Source organism: Lynx rufus, unplaced genomic scaffold (genome assembly GCF_022079265.1).
Source record: "Lynx rufus isolate CCGP_SWC_20201006 ecotype Redwood Valley unplaced genomic scaffold, mLynRuf1.p SCAF_8, whole genome shotgun sequence".
NCBI lineage: Eukaryota > Metazoa > Chordata > Mammalia > Carnivora > Felidae > Lynx > Lynx rufus.
In genome coordinates, this window is record NW_025814896.1 from 375,440 (window position 1) to 391,881 (window position 16,442).

The window sequence follows — 16,442 nt, forward strand, 5'->3', positions numbered from 1 at the left end:
ATGACCGATCCCTTCTGTGTTGGAGGAGGCCGCCGGCTCCCAGGATCTACCAAGAGTGGACCTGGGAAGGATGGAGGCCGGAACGAAGTCCGACTTCCTGTGCTGCATGACCCACCAAAATTGGGTAAGAGGGATCAGGCCAAGGTCAACTCCAGGTGACCACAGGCAGCTGCTACTGGTTGTGGGACTCCTTTTCAGCTCCCAGCTCCCCCAGTAGTCTAGTTCCTGGGTGCTCAGCTGGGCCGCCTGGGCCCCTGGATTCTTGTCCCAGGCTGACTACAGTCACAGTCTCCCACTCCCCATGCTTCGCTGTGGGGGGAGTGGGGCTTCCTCCAGGCCTGAGCAGCCCCCTGGGTGGCAGGTGAGGCAGCTTCCAAGCCTTGGCATATCATGTGTTGCAGGGATGCCGGTGGTCCGGGGCGGGCAGACAGTGCCCAGCCAGGGCCCACTCTGCTTTGACCCGGGGAGTCCAGCCAGTGACAGGACGGAAGGGAAGAAAAAGGGGCGTCCGAAAGCCGAGAACCAGGCCCTCCGAGACATTCCTGTGAGCTCCCTGAAGGCGGGGGTGGGACTCATGCTGGGGTCTGCTTGTCAAGGCCACCACCCTGCCTTTGCTTGCTTTTCACACACCGGCCCCAAGCCCTCAGCTTGCGTCAGAGGTCGCTCTGTGCTTTCTGGCTTCATGGTGCGGCCTGGGACCCAGTGGGTCACATTTGTGGGGTTCCTAGAACAGGTCAAGTACAGCATCGCTGCTTGGGGTGGCCTGAATCTTGCTGCACTTCTGAGGTTGAAGGGCTCCTGGAGCCTGTCTGCCCTGCAGGCCTGGGGAGGAGACGGAGGCTGGGCATGGGTTGGGTTGGCAGAGACTTGGCTGGCTGAGGGGTCAGCAGCCTCACCTTTTCCATGTCCAGCTCTCCCTGATGAACCAGTGGAAAGACGAATTCAAGGCGCACTCAAGGGTGAAGTGTCCAAACTCAGGGTGCTGGCTGGAGTTCCCCAGCATCTACGGGCTCAAGTACCATTACCAGCGGTGCCAAGGGGTAAGGGGCTGTGGGGCAGGGAAATAGAGGCCTGGGGCCCGCCCTGCCCCACCTGTCTGCTCAGGGTGTGTCTGGGCAGAGGCCTGGGCTGCCATCCCATGCCTGCCCTCTCCACCCAGGGTGCCATCTCAGAAAGGCTGACCTTTCCCTGCCCCTTCTGTGAGGCTGCGTTCACTTCCAAGACCCAGCTGGAGAAGCACCGGATTTGGAACCACATGGACCGACCCCTGCCTGCCCCTAAGCCTGGGGCGGTCAGCCGGCCGGTCACTATCAGCCGGCCCGTTGGGGTCAGCAAGCCCATTGGAGTGAGCAAACCTGTCACTGTTGGCAAACCCGTGGGTGTCAGCAAACCCATCGGCATCAGCAAGCCAGTGACGGTCAGCAGGCCTGTGCCGGTCACCAAGCCAGTGACAGTCAGCAGACCTGTGCCGGTCACCAAGGCTATCACGGTCAGCAGGCCTGTGCCGGTCACCAAACCCATACCGGTCACCAAGTCCGTGCCGGTCACCAAACCCGTGCCAGTCACCAAGGCAGTGAGTCTCAACAAGCCAGTGCCAGTCACCAAGTCCGTGCCGGTGACCAAACCAGTGACCATCAACAAACCGGTGCCGATGACAAAACTTGTGACAGTTACGAAACCCATGCCAGTCACGAAGCCGGTGACGGTCAGCAGGCCCATTGTGGTCAGTAAGCCAGTGACGGTCAGCAGGCCCATTGCCATCAGCAGACACACACCACCTTGCAAAATGGTGCTGCTGACCAAGTCCGAGAACAAAACTCCTCGAGCCACAGGGAGGAGCAGTGGTAAGAAAAGGTACGGGGGCTCCTTCCAGGTTGGAGGTGGTAACAGGGTCAGAAGTGGGCCCTCCTGCCCCTCACCTGCCTGCTCCCTGCAGGGCTGCGGACAGCCTGGATGCATGCCCCATCCTGCCAAAGCAGGCGAGGCCGGAGAATGGGGAGTATGGCCCATCCACCACGGGCCACACCTCGGCCTTCCAGCTGAGCACAGACCCCGGCAGCAGCCCCCTTTCTCTGGGCAGCAGGCCCTTGGGGAGCAAGGAGGCACCGAGGGCCACAGGCCCTGTGTCCCCACCTGAGGAGGGAGCGGAGCGCACAAAGCACAGTAAGACGAGAGGGGGGAGGCAGTGGCTGGGGTGGGGGTAGCGGTCTGTTGGCCCAGGCCTCCCGACGGTTATTTGACCAGAAACCTTGGGCCCTGTTTTCTCTCCCCCGAGTCAGGAAGGAAACAGAAGACACCCAAGAAGTTTACAGGGGAGCAGCCGTCCATCTCAGGGACCTTCGGACTCAAAGGTGAGGCCCTAGCCAGTACAGCATCTGGGGCTCGACACATGCACAAGTGTGCCTGCACCCTTGGCTCACACCTGCCCCATCCTGTATGTGCACGCAGGCCTGGCCAAGGCAGAGGACAAATCCCGCCTGCACCGTGCCAAGAAGCAGGAGGGCCCGGGCCCCGAGGATGTGCGCAAGAAGGTGCTGGCTCCTGCTAGCACGGTCAGCAAGGACGTGCCGGCCCCCACGGCCCACCCAGCTCCAGGTGGGGGGGCTGCCATGTGCAGGGCCCAGGACAGATCTCAACTCTGGGGCAGATCCTGGACCACAGGGACTGGGGGCTGAGTGTGGACCGTGGGTCCTGTGCTTGGCATCCAGGGCGTCCGGGAGCCCCCACCAGCCCCTGAGGCCCTGGCCCTGCCCTACAGGTGGCCCTGAGGAGCAGTGGCAGCGGGCCATCCATGAACGGGGGGAGGCTGTCTGCCCCACCTGCAACGTGGTCACCCGAAAGACCCTCGTGGGGCTTAAGAAGCACATGGAGGTGTGTCAGAAGGTAAGGCTGCCCGGGGTCCCAGGCGGGGAAGTGCCCAGACTCAGCTTCTCACGACAGGGGCATGTCTGCAGCTGCAGGATGCTCTCAAGTGCCAGCACTGCCGGAAACAGTTCAAGTCCAAGGCCGGCCTCAACTACCACACCATGGCGGAGCACAGCGCCAAGGTATGCCCTGACCCACCAGCCGCTAGCCTCCTAGTCCATCTCACCCCACCCCACCCCACCCTGCCTGCCCTGCCCACTGACCTCTCGTCCCCCCCCACGTGGCAGCAGAACTTAGTGGTTCCCGTGCCCGACCTTGGACACCTGTGGCCCTGACCCCTGGGCTGGGGCAGGGGCCCTGTGGTGGTGGGGATATTAAGGCTGGGCCTGCCCCCCAGCCCTCTGACGCCGAGGCCTCGGAGGGGAGTGAGCAGGAGGAGCGGGAGCGGCTGCGCAAGGTGCTGAAGCAGATGGGGAGGCTGCGCTGCCCCCAGGAGGTCAGTGGGATGGGGGGGGTGGCGGGGCGCACTGCGCGGGGCGCTGGGCGTGGGATGGGACACAGCCCCTTGCTGGCCGCTTACCCGACTCTGACCCCAGGGCTGCGGGGCCGCCTTCTCCAGCCTCATGGGCTACCAGTACCACCAGCGACGCTGCGGAAAGCCTCCCTGTGAAGTGGACAGCCCCTCCTTTCCCTGCACCCACTGTGGAAAGACCTACCGCTCCAAGGCCGGACACGATTACCACATGCGCTCGGAGCACACGGCCCCGGTGAGCAGCCTGTGGCCTGGGTCCTCTTGCCCCTGGGGTACCAAGCATGTGTGTCGCGTGCCGTCTGCTGTGTGTGCTCCCCCTTCCCTTTCTGGGGACTACGTGCATGGGGCCTGGCGAGCCTGGGACCCCCGAGTGCCCGTGTTCGCTGCCTGGGGCACGTACCTCTGTCTCTCTGCACCCCGTGCCACTTGGTCCCTGTTGCTCACCCTGTCTTCCTGCTCTGCAGCCGCCTGAGGAGCCTGAGGACAAGCCCCCCGAAACTGAGGACCTCTTGGGTGTGGAGCGGACCCCCAGCGGCCGCATCCGCCGCACGTCAGCCCAGGTTGCCGTGTTCCACCTGCAAGAGATTGCAGAGGACGAACTGGCTCGAGACTGGACCAAGCGGCGGGTGAAGGATGACTTAGTACCTGAGACTGCCCGGGTGAGCTCCCGTCCCCGAACAGGGTGTGACCTAGCTGGGGGTCCCCTGCAGCGGCCCCGCCCCTGCAACTTGGCCCATTTGCTGGCCTTCCAGGTTCACATCTGCCATCTGTCGGGGGCACAGTCAGGTCCTTGGAGCAGGTGGGGTCGGCTCTGGCCTGGCATTCGGTAGCCTCCCATTAACACAGGCCCCCTGGGCTCACCCTGGTGCTCACCTGCTTTTACAGCTCAACTATACTCGGCCAGGCCTCCCCACACTTAACCCCCAGTTGTTGGAGGCGTGGAAGAATGAAGTCAAGGAGAAAGGCCACGTCAACTGCCCCAATGACGTGAGTTGGGGCAGGCTGGTGGGTGGGTGTGGGGACCCTGGGGCTGAGGAGTAAAGAGCCCAGGTGTGGCCCTGGGTAGGAGGTCTCCAAGTGATCAGCCAACCCGTGATCCCTGCAGGGTCCTTAGATGGAGCCCCATAATCTCAGCTTTAGAGGTCTAGCCTGCCCATATCCCAGGACCCCTGGGGTCAAGCCCCCCACTTACCCCAGAGGCCCCATAATCCCTCAGCCAGGGGTACGCGTGTGTCTGTGTGGGGACATCTGCTGGGAGGCCCTCCCCCACCGTTGTCTCCTGTCCCCAGTGCTGTGAAGCCATCTACTCCAGTGTGTCCGGCCTTAAGGCCCATCTCGCCAGCTGCAGCAAGGTCAGTCCCCTGGCCGTTTCCCGTGGTGGGGTAGGTGCTCTGCACTCCCAGCCAACCCTTAGGGGCTCCGGCATGTTGGGTGTGTGACCCCACCCCGGTGGGGCAGGGACCGGCCAGTGCCCGATGGCCAGCCCAGCCCAGGACACTTCAGCATTCTCCAACCCTATCCACGAGTCCATTGGCCCAAGTTGTTCTGCCCACAGGGGCTTCTCGTCTGTGTGGGTGTAAGCAGGCACAGTGGACCTGGGCTTGGGGTGAGGGGCCTTAGGCCAAGGCTGCAGCCCTTCCCCAAGGCACGTTCCTCTTCCCATCCTCTCCTTATCCCTTACCTCCCCTGCAGCGGGGGCAGCTCAGAGGTCCTGCCACACAGAAGCCTTGATGGGTCCCTAAGCTCACCCATTGAGCACCCAACAAGATGAGCTGTAGTTGCTGCCCCGACCCTATAGCCACACAGGTGCGGGAAGAGGGCCGGGGTTCCCTGCTTAGATCTGGTGCTTCTGGTATTCCAAGGGGTGGGGTGGGGTCCAATATCTGGGGGCTGGCCTGCCTGATGCCTTGCAGGGAGACCACCTGGTGGGAAAGTACTGCTGTCTGCTGTGTCCAAAGGAGTTCAGCTCTGAGAGTGGCGTCAAGTATCACATCCTCAAGACCCATGCAGAGGTGGGATGGGCTGAGACACCTGCTGAGCCTGCAGCAGATGGGCTGGCCCCAGGCAGGGGATTGGGCCAGGGCGGGAATGGTGGGGTAATAGCTTGTGTGGCCTTTGAGCAAGCAGCCAAGGTTGAGAAATCTGGTGGTTTCAAAAAAAAAAAAAAACAAGAAAAGGAAAGAAGAAATCTGGTGGGGTTGTTTCAAAGTGGCTTCTGGCTTCCCTGGAGGACGGGAGGAGCTTGGGCACCACTCCACCGCACCCCGAGCAGGAGGCACCGTAGCGCAGCGGCCTGCCTGGCCCCAGTGCCTAGCATCCTCCTGCCTCGGGGTCTACATTGCGGTGTTTTTCTTTCCAGAACTGGTTCCGTACTTCGGCTGACCCACTTCCCAAACACAGGAGCCAGGACTCACTGGCACCCAAGAAGGAAGAGAAGAAGAGTCTGGCAGGTGGGAAGAAGCGAGGCCGAAAGCCCAAGGAGCGGACCCCTGAGGAGCCCGCACCCAAGATGCCCCCACGTCGAGACGACTGGCCCCCAGGAGGCAGAGACAAAGGGGCCCGGGGCTCCACTGGCCGGAAGGTGGGAGCCAGCAAAGCTCCTGAGAAGTGAGCAGAGTGGCTGGCAGGTGGGTGGGGCCTGGTCCCCACACTGGACACCAAGCCCACTCTGTTCAGGGTGGGGGTAGCTAGCTCCAGGACCTCCTGCCCTCCAGTTCTCCACCCCCCACCCCTGCCTATTCATCTGTCCAGCGGAGGCAGCCAGTCCCTCTCTCCTTCCTGACGGCCCTTCCCGTGTGCAGGCTGCACAGGGCACACCTGGGCTGGTTCTCTGGGGGGAGGCCCATGGCAGCAACGGAAGTGCAATAGCTTGGAGGGACATTTATGGGCCTGGTGGAGTCTGGGGCCCTGGATGGGCAGGAAGAGGGCCTGTGGCTTAGGTCTCAGCGCCACGGGGTAGAGCAAGGCAGGCAGATGGCCTTCACCATGTAAGCTCCCGGCCCCGTCTGCTTTCTCAGGCCCAAGGCTTGGGGGTCCTCGGTGACCCATGGTTCTGGGCTGATGAGGGCACCTGAGCAGCCTCACCTTTCTACCCAACACTGGACCCCAGCACCCCCAGCTACCTCCCAGGACAGACCCTGAGTCTGACTGCTACCATGCTGACCAGACAGCCGCCCTACCGTGGCCTCCCTCGTCCTTCCACATTTGGCTCCTCTGCTTCTGTTCTCTACCTCTCCAGGCCCACCCTCCCCTGCCTGTGTGACCCCTGCTGTGCTCGGGCCCCTGCCCCACTGGCCCCTGTCCGTCACGGTGGGTGGAGGTGGCCCTGTTCGTGGGCTCTCCTGCCATCCTGTCTTCATGGGTGCTCCCTGCCTGGGGCAGGGGGAGGGTTCTGCTCTCACCTGCAGGGCTGCCGGAGCGGGGGGGGGGGGGGGCGGGGGGGGCGGTGAAGGGGTCACATGGAGCATAGCTTTGCCTCCAATCTCCAGCTTTGCTAAGACCACTGCTCTAGGTTGGGGCAGCCCAGTGGGTCAGGGATGGGCCAGTCTGGTCTGGGGCCCACAGGCATGTGGGGCATGGAACTGGGGCCCAGCTCTGAGGAGTAATCCCTGTGGGAATCAGCCTTCTGTCTGCTGGTCTGGGTTGGCCTGTGGCTAAGCTCCCATGGGAGTCTCCTCCCCCCCCCCTTTTTTTTTTTACCTGCCCTTTTGTTTCTGGTTGTATGGTCTTTCGATATGAGAGCTGAAGGCCAGGAGGGGGCTTGGCCAAGGTCACGTTGTGTTGGTGGCAGCTCTGTGCTGGCCCTTTTGGGGCTCAGAGCATGGCTAGGTCTGCAGGTTGACCAGGGTTCAGGCTGGAGTCCAGGGCACCCACAGGAGGTGGCCAAACCGCCTCTGGCCTCCTCCCTGGGCCCCACTTTCCAGCTTCGGCAGTGTAGGGAGGAGGAAGGTACTCAGAGCCACTGGGTTTGGACAGAGGTTATTTCCCACTGGGGGGTAGAGGGTGGGCTGAGGGCTCGGCCTTGCCGATCCTGGACGATGTGAATTTTGATATTTGCCCGTGTGCGTGTATCTCCTGGGTGTAGTGGATGCCAGTCTTGTTGCTGTGACAAGTAACAACCTTTTTTTTATTCTGTTTTTTATACAAAAACAACAATCCGACATTTTGGTGCTAAGGGTTTCCTGGTGCCGACGGTGGATCTAGGGGCTGAGGGGGTGTCTCTCCCCTGCTCAGGGAGGCGGTGCTGACCGGGCACCTCTCTGCCCCTCAGCTCCCGTCCTCATCTAGTCACAGGAGAGGAGGGGCCCTAAGCCAGGCTTGGCTCTCCTGGCCCTGCAGTAGGGAGACAGATTCCGGGGGGGTTTGGGGGCTGGTCATGCTGCCCGTCTCCAGTTCCCTTCCTTTGGCCAAAAGGCTCTTGGGCAACCCCGGCCTGTGTGCTAGGGAGGGGGGTGTAGAGACCTGGACTACCCCCACTCACACACACCTTGATTTGATCGAAGACTGGAGACATGGACGGATGGATGTGATCCAGTGTCAAACACGAAGGGAGGGCAGTGTGGGCAGAAAGACTTTTCTGTGTTCCTGGGTGTCACTATGGTAATACAGCTGGTGGAGGCAGAGGTGGGGTCAGGCAGCCACTGTGGGGGGGGGGCAGCCTTGGGCAGGGAGGGGATGCAGGTGCTGGCAGGAGCCCCAGGTGCATTTGTCTTTGTCACCAATGGCTGGAGGAGGTTGGACCTCAACACCTCTGCTGGGGACGGCCACCCGCCCCAGCCTCTCAGGTACTTGGCCCTTGGGGAACGGGGGGCTGGTTTTTTGCTGGGGGGTGAGTTTCCAGGTCACCCCCTGAAGTCCACAGTTGGTCCCTGGTTTGGGAACCCTGCCTAGATGTGTGGGAAGAGGTGGGGTCCTGGATAACTTGATGTTTAGCACTTTAACCCCCTTCTTTGTCTTTAAAGTGGGTGTGGGGGGCTGCTGCCAAAAGTGACTATTGGGTCGGACCCCTCTCTCCCTTCTTCCCTTCCTGCTTCCCATGTTCTGGTGAGTGGCAGTGGCGAGCTGGTGGGCAGAGCCCTCCTCCGAAGTGGGCAGAGCCCTGGGCGGCTCAGCGGGATCCGCCCACCTCCCACTCTGGTGGGAATCCAGCCAGGTAACCGCCTGGCCTTGATTGACACCTTCAGTGAGAGGGACTGGAGTGGCAGACCCCCAGGGCATGGTGGGCGTGAACCCTGCCCAAGACCCAAGCCCAGGGCACAATGCCAGGTCCCTTTCTGAAGATCTACCTCTGGCCCAGCCCACCCACCCTTGCCCTGAGAACAGGAACGGCCCGACTGAAGGGGCTGACACTTCACACAAAAATAGGATGCACTTTATTTGCTTGTGCAAAGGCAGTTGAGGGTGTATCCTGGTGTGAGGTGATCAGTGGCCCTCCCAGCGGTAGCCCCCTCCTGTCCCTCTGGTTCAGAAGGGAGAGAATGGGTGCACCCTGACCCACGGGGGGCAGGGCTGTCCCGGTGTGTCCAGTTCGATGGGCCCCAGGTGGCTTACCCTGGAGGCCTGGGGGTCGCGGGCGGGGGCGGGGGGGGGGGGCGCCGGCCAGTACCTCTGGCCTGGCAGCCACACATCCTGTGCTTTGGGTTTCTTGGTTTGGGTTTTTTAATGCCGGTTCTCCGTACATAAGTGCATTTCGGAAGAGAGGTTCCAGCTATCACTTGTAACCGTATATATACATATATATTCTATCTACAAAGTGTTTATTTGCAAGATGTTTTGACGGTGAGCTCGGGCCCTGCCCGCCTTGTGACCATCTGTCCCCGGTCCTCGTCCCCGCCTCCCGGCCCCATGTGGCGCGGGGGTGGGCCATCAACTGTATGTATTAAATATGACTGTATCAAATAAATGTTTATTGATTTTTTTCCAGGGGCTTTGTGCTGCTGAGTTTGTGGTAAAGCTCGGGGTGGGATCTTTCCCCGCAGACGACGCCGGTCCGCCCGCTCGCAGCGGGTGAGGCCGGACTACGAGTCCCGGCACGCACAGCCGCACGGCCTTGTGGGACTTGTAGTCCGCACGGCGCGCCAGCGAGTGTGCGGCGCAAAGCCCCGAACTACGACTCCCGGCGGCCAGCCCCGGAGACGCGGCCCGCGGAGAGGCCTCAGAGTTCCATGGCGGCGCCCCCAGCCTCTGCTGACGCGCCCCGCTTGCCTCCGCCGCCCGCTGCGGCGGGAGACGGGCCCGACCGGCCGGCGGAGAGGAGCGAGGCCTCGTGCGAGGACCGGTAGGCGCGCCCCGCCGAGCACGGGCTGGGGGCCGCGCACGCCCTCTCGCGTCCGCCGTGTGAGCCGGAGCCCGCGGTGCGGTGGGGCGTCCGCCTGCGGGCAGGGCGACCTCGACGGGCTGGGTCTGGACACGCGGGGGGCCCCCGGCCGCGGTGGGAGGTTCCTCCGGGCCTGGCGGGGCCGGCGGCGCTGAGCCCGGAGGTGAGACCGTGTCCGCCCCGCCGCTCCTCGCTGGCCGGCGGCACCGGGTTCATGGGCAGGGCCTGCCGGGCGCCCAGTCCGAGGTTCTGCGGATAAAGCGGATTCTGCACGTAGCTGGCGTGGACTTTGTTGTCTGTCCCGAGGGGACGGGGAGGGCCCCTGGGCTGGAGCATCTGAGGTGGTCAGTGTGTTCTGGAATCCGCCGGGACTCAGGCTCTGCTCCACCTAAGAGGCCAGGGTTCGTGAGTCTGGGGTAGATCGTGCCTGCTGCCTTCCGCCTGCCCCACCTGTTGTGCCGTGCCGCCAGGCTCTGGGGAGGTTTTGCAAGAGTTGAAGTTGGAAGGGTAGAGCGGGGGCAGGGCCATTTTGTCACCCTGACTGAGGAGATGGAAGAGGCCAAGAGGAAATGGGCTCCTACTGAGCTCCTGGGGCCAGGCCCACCAGGGGGCGGTGGCTGAGCCGCGATCCGGAGCAGCCCCCTGCACTTCCGGGTCTAAACTGTCGCTTCAGGAAGGCTCTGCGAGGGCCGCAGGTTGTGGGGGTCCAAGGAAACCACGGTTCCAGCCCGGGCATCTCATCTCGGGACTTGGGTGATCTCTCCAAGGCAGAAATGCTGTGTGCCTGGATTCCTCCAGAATGGTCTGGGTGCCAGGGCAACCTCTTTCTTGGAGGGAGGAGAGGGGCGGGAGGGGGGGGAGGGGTAAGGGATGAGGCGGGGCTGCCCTGCGATGACAGCTCTCCTTCAGGAGCCGCCAGATCGCAGGAGGCTGTCCAGGCCCTGAGGAGCATTGTGTGTCCTTCCCATCTCACACCTTCCCAGCAAAAAGTGACTATATGCCTGGCACAGGGTGAGTCTTGGAGGACTTGAGTCTGTGACACCTGCTTGTTCCAAAGAATCTTTGAGGTAGCCCAAGATCAGAGAGGATAAAGCTAGGTAGGCCCTTGAGAAAAGCACTCCCTGAGGACACAGATAGGTGGCAGCTGCAGTCAGGGCCCCATCCTGCGTGCAGAATCATGTAGTGGGCTTGGGTGCCCCCCCCCCCATGATGTCCAGGGAAGCATAGGTCGTAGGAAGAGAGCCAGGACCTGGGAGCCGTAAGTGGAGACTCCAGCACGCTTTCTCCAGAGGCCCATGGGGTCTACCCTGGAACTGCCTCTGGACTTCACGGTTGTCCCTGATGCTGGCTGGTGTCCTGAGGGCTGTTCCTCTGTGCTGCCCCCACAGTCCCTGCACACCCCCCAAGGGCCCCGGAGCTGGGTCTGGTTGGCATTTTAGGTGTATGTGCCAGTGCCCCTGAGCTAAGGCTCTCCCTGACCACCCTTCCAGCTTCTTCCACATCATTGCGGACGCACTGGTATGGTTTGTCCACTTTGCCCTTGTGTTTTGTCTGCTTGCCCCTCTAGAGGGTTAGCTCCATGAGGACAGAGACTCCAACTCCCTTAGCACTGGACATGCTGATGGGTAAATGAGAATGGTGGTGATAACAGTGAACCCCTGGGGCTGTCTCCTGGTGCGGTCCTGGTGGAGGTGGGTTTGCAGCTATGGGAATGGAGGGAGGCTGGCTGGACCCGCCCAGAGCAGCAGGAACAAGGGACTTCTGCAGGGAGGTTTCCAGGGTAATGGGGTAGGGGCTGTGCAAGTCTCTGGAGCCTGTTTTTGGCTCCTTTAAGGCTGCAGCCCCCCAGTGTTCTACCTGCCCTGAGAATACTCCCCTGACACCTCTGTCTCTGAGCAGTCTGGGGTCCACTGGGGCCTGGCTCCTCCCTCCTCCATCCAGCCTCATTTGACTCATCCAGCAAACTTCCTAAACCTGGACAGAGTGTCAGGCACCAGTGAAGGCCCTGGTGCTGCATGCCCCAACTCTGCAGCCCTGTCCAGGACAGCTCCAGCCTCCCAAGTGTGGGCCAGCCCCTGCCCGCTTGTCCAGGCCAGGGAGCAGGAGGGGGAAGCGCTTGTGGGCAAAGTTGGACAGTTCAGTTCTGCCTCCAAGTGCCTCTGGACAGGGAGGCAGACACACCCTTGTTACCTGGGCGGCCAGGAGCGGCCCCTCTTCAGGTGTGTGAGCCCCATCTGGAATCTTCTCTTCCCTGAGCCTCCGTGTTGTTAGAAGCCAGGAGGAAAGCTGGAAAGGAGGCTGAGGACCTAGGGATGCAGACCGCTTCACACACTGCAGTAAAGATCTTTTGGCTGACCCACCCTTGCTGAGGCTGGGGCTGAACCCATTCTTTCTCCTGCTGCCAGGCTAGAGAATGACTGTTTCCCCTGGCTGAACACGCAGCACTGGGTGGCCTTGGGGGATGAACTGGAGCCTACCCCTGGAGGGGGTGGGGCAGGTGGATAGAGTTTCAGGTTTGTTTATGCCTCTAGAAGGCACCTTGGGGCCAAGAGTGTGACGCTCAGCGCAGCATTGACATTCAGCAAGACTTGGCCAGGAGAGACCTCAGATTTCCCTGTTCTGTAGGGGTGTAGAAGAGGATTGGTTTTACAGTCCCAAGCAGGCCTGGGGTCTGGAGTTTTTTCCATGGTGTTCTAGGAGGGGTGCACTGTGGTCCTCAGCAAGCACTGGGCCAGCAGTGCACCAGCCGGTGCACAGGCCAGGGCAGGCCTGAGGTCTGCCAGGGCCACAGGACACTGTTCTTTTCAGCAGGGTCAGTGCTATTAATATCAGGAAAGTGCACAGCCCCCAGCCGGGTGATCCTCTTAATGCCCGTGGCCTCAGCCTCTGAGGCCGGCAGTGAGTGCTGTTCCTTCCACACGGGAGGCTCTTCGGACCCAACCCCAGCTCCTCACCTGCAGCACTTCCTGCCCACACATGGAGGGACAGTTCAGGTGTCTCCTGAGCTGTCCAAGGGGGCCACTGTGGGTCTAAGTGGCCCTGTGGAGATGCTCCTGCACACACCTGGGATCACCCTGCTGTCCACTGTCCCCTGTGTCCCAGCCATGAGCAGCCCCCCAGCTTACCCTGGCATCAGGATCTCGGGATGCTGGGCCCTCGGAGCGGAAGGCAGGTGAGTGGCAGGCCTGTTGTCCCCCGCGGCTGTAGTGAGGCAACTGCCTTTGCAGTGTCTTGGCCGCTGGCAGCCCCATGTAGCGTGTGTCCGATCGACGCAGGGAAACAGGCCAGGTAGGTGCTCGTGAGGGGCCAGGCAGGGCTGGCCGCCAGCAGGGTCTGGTTTTGCTTGGGGCTGTCTGTTACAGGTGAGTCTCTGTTGTGGCTCATAATCCTTTGGTTTGAGATTAGCTTTTGTCACTGTAGCCAGAAGCACCCCGACCATCTGTTGACTGAGAAATGAGATCTTTTGTGCGATGTTCCCATTTCCAAGGTCGTGTCGCCGAGAAAATGGGGTGCGGCTTGCTCTGAGGTCACAGCGCGGCTTTGTCCCTGATTCCCAGAGAGAGACGGGGCTTTGGAGAAGGCAGTGCAGCTGGAGTTGGCTGCAGACCCAGCCTGATGCCTTTCCGGCCCATCACACGCCCTAGATGGGGCGGCGCCCTAGACGGGGCGGGTTTCTGGCAAAGCTCTCTCTGCCCTACTTTCAGCTCTTCCTGGCGCACGGGTACTCTTCCCTGGAATGGTCCCAGGCTGTTGGCAGCATGAGCCTCAGAAGTTGTCAGTGGTGGTGGCCGTCATTACCTCAGTAGTACAATGAACACTCACAAATAGGGACTCTGAGTTTCCTGCTGGAGAGGCCAGGCCACTGTGCCGGGGTGAGAAGCAGGGGACGGGAGCGATGCCAGCCCCAGGCCTACGCTGCCCCGAGGCGGTCCTGCGTGGGCATGCTCAGCACGAGCGCACAAGAGCGCGTTCTTTGAGATGGGGAGGACTTCCTCCATTGCAAGTCAGGTTTTCCACATTGGAGTGTGCTCGCAGAAGGCACGGGGCTGGACTTTGTTCTCTGCCCACCGTCACCCCCAGGGCCACCGCAGGGCTGGCTCCACTCTCCCGAATGGGCCATCTGTCATCTCCAGAGCGAGCGGCGGGCCGCCTGCTTGGGAGGGCAACACACTGGTGAGCCGTGGGGGCTGTGTGCTCGGTGTGGTTAGACGAATACGTCCGGGGTTAGATCACACAGCACTGCCCTCTGCCCAGGTCCTGGAGATACTGCTGCTTGGTGCATGCTTTCCCCACCCCCGCACCGTGTCCCTCTCTGGTTTGACTGAATGGGCGTGTGGGCGGCACTGCTGGGGTGGCTCCATGCTGGGCAGAAGCCCCCACATGCTTGCTGTTGGGTGACAGTGCCTAGGGCTGTCCTCGCTCCAGATTGCTGTCTCCAGAGCCACAGAGGTGACACTGAGCACACAGACAGGCTAATCACCTCCAGCGCTGGCTCCTTGTGCTGTCCTGGCAAGGAGCAGCGGCAGTCCTGTGCTGTCTGTCCCCCAGGATGCGGCCACGTGTCTCCTGTCATGTGGTGGGTGGTTTCTTGCTGCTGAAGTTGTCCTCTCAACACACCAGTAGGCTCCCGAGCGCTACCTGTCACGCCTTTGGCTTCAGCTAATTCCTCCCACGCCCAACACATGTGCACCCCACCTTCCCGGCTCTTGCAGGCTGTTCCAGAGGCAGGAAGGCACTGTCACGGGCCTGGGTGAGCTGGCAGCACCCTTGCCGGGGCATGGGTCTGCGGCCCGGTTCCAGGCACCCCGCGGCCCGGCACTGCTGGTTGTAGAGGTGGCAGCAGACTTCACAGGCTGTAGCCCCCTCCGTGCGCCCCATTTTGCTCACGCACCCTCAAATGAAGGTGTGTGCAGGCGGGCGGTTTTATGTAAATATATAAATGAGTTCGTGTCTCATGGCACTGGACTTTCTCACCCAGCCATACTTCCAGGACGCCTTCCCTGTCTCTGTTCATCCCCGGCTCTCCTGCTAGTACTGTGAGCAGCACTCATCACCAGGGTCCTGGACCAGGGGTGGACAGGCAGTGCTGCAGAACGCGTTCCGCAGGGACCGACTTGCCCAGCGCGTCCACATGGTTCCCTGCCCTGTCTTCCCACCCGCCGGGGGCTCTGCCCGGATAGTCAGTAGCTGTGCTGGGCCACGACCTGCCTTGAAGCCTCGGGAGCAGGTCAGCAAAGTGATGCTTTGGCCAGCCCAGTCTCTCTCTCATGCGGTGGCCAGAAACGCCTTCTCCCTGGGCTTGTCCTGGCCTTGCAGCCATCTTTACACCAGGCTTTTGTGTCCAAGCCTCTCAGCACAGACTCTGAGCAGGCATCAGGCAGACACTGCCTCCCAGCTGGGCCACTCAGCCAAATTGAATGTCCCCGGAGCTGCCGCTCTTGGGATTTGAGGCCTTGGGCCAGCAGCCACACCGTGCCCTTCTGAAACGACAGAGACATCAGCATGTCCCTTCGGCACTAGGGGGACAGCATGGGCAGGACAGAACACGGATGCCGTCCGTGCCTTCCCTGGATTGAGTTTTCCAGCTCGTAGCCCCTGGGGGCCGCTGCCTTCTGCCCGGAGTTTGCAGCGTGCTGGAGGGCAAGAAGCAAGGGCCTCCCTGTAGGCCTCCCAGTGCAGGGCCTTCCTCCTGCACCCATCCACTCTGCCGCCCTGCCCAGCTTTCCCGTCAGCAGCTTCTGTCTCCGGAGCCCCTCTCCCTGTGTACCCTACGGGGTGGCAGGGATCAGACCATATAAAACAAGAGGACTGCCCAGAGAGTGTCCTGGGAGGAAACATAGTCCTCCACGGGGTCTTGACTGCCATTGGTGTGCCCCTCTCATCTCCTGAAAGGACAGGGGCCCTATGGAGCCCGCTGGTGCCCAGCCTACGAGGAAAGAGGAGCCAGGCCCAAGATGGCAGTCCTCGTTGCCCTGTGTTTGCTGTTCCTCTGAACTTGTGTGGGCAGTGGCGGTCCGAGGCCCGGAGCCCTGTGGGTGGGCTGCGGGTGGTTTTTTGTGTATGCCCCAATTGAGTCTGCCCCCCCCCCCCCCCCGCGCCGTGCCCGTGTGCCTGCACGGGGGCTGCGCCCCACGGCGGCCACGCCAGGCCCGACACAGGACGGCAGAGGCGAGCGTGTACTCCTTCTCTGCAGCAGCAATGCGGAGTCCTTGGACAGGCTCCTCCCAGCTGTGGGCACCAGGCGCTCGCCCCGGAAGCGCACCACCAGCCAGTGCAAGTCTGAGCCGCCCCTGCTGCGCACCAGCAAGCGCACCATCTACACAGCCGGGCGGCCGCCCTGGTACAACGAGCATGGCACGCAGTCCAAGGAGGCCTTCGCCATCGGTGAGCAAGGCCCGCGGCGGGAGGGGGAGGTCAGGCAGGACCTGTCATCGAGCGCCTACCTGAGCAGCAGCTCCACTGATGTCAGCAGCCTCGTGCCCCTCCGTTGTGTGTGTCAGGGAACCCCTCTGGGAGGATGGCTGGGCGGCCCTTGCTCAGGGTCACTCTGCCCCTTCCCGCAGGCCTGGGAGGCGGCAGCGCCTCCGGGAAGACAACCGTGGCCAGGATGATCATCGAGGCCCTGGACGTGCCCTGGGTGGTCTTGCTGTCCATGGACTCCTTCTACAAGGTGAGGAGCACTCCCGCACATGCAGGCCATGTCCTCAGAGGGGCCTGGAGCCCCCGCCC

At 62.2% G+C, this 16,442-nt stretch overlaps 1 protein-coding gene across 15 annotated transcripts in view; it reads left to right on the forward strand.

Annotated features, from left to right (window-relative positions):
• Window positions 1–16,442, forward strand: part of LOC124502918 (uridine-cytidine kinase-like 1) — a 22,703-nt gene continuing 6,261 nt past the window's right edge. The window contains exons 1-17 of one of the 15 annotated variants that reach the window (XM_047067547.1): window positions 1–124; window positions 402–544; window positions 912–1,040; window positions 1,160–1,854; window positions 1,937–2,163; window positions 2,280–2,351; window positions 2,449–2,595; window positions 2,759–2,883; window positions 2,955–3,047; window positions 3,263–3,361; window positions 3,462–3,632; window positions 3,862–4,056; window positions 4,283–4,384; window positions 4,687–4,749; window positions 5,311–5,409; window positions 5,757–5,978; window positions 15,907–16,091. In XM_047067547.1, the coding sequence (XP_046923503.1) occupies window positions 1–124; window positions 402–544; window positions 912–1,040; window positions 1,160–1,854; window positions 1,937–2,163; window positions 2,280–2,351; window positions 2,449–2,595; window positions 2,759–2,883; window positions 2,955–3,047; window positions 3,263–3,361; window positions 3,462–3,632; window positions 3,862–4,056; window positions 4,283–4,384; window positions 4,687–4,749; window positions 5,311–5,409; window positions 5,757–5,978; window positions 15,907–15,996 (2,796 nt within the window). In that variant the 3' untranslated portion in view covers window positions 15,997–16,091. The other 14 variants (XM_047067548.1, XM_047067549.1, XM_047067550.1 and 11 more) reach the window with 14 other exon arrangements.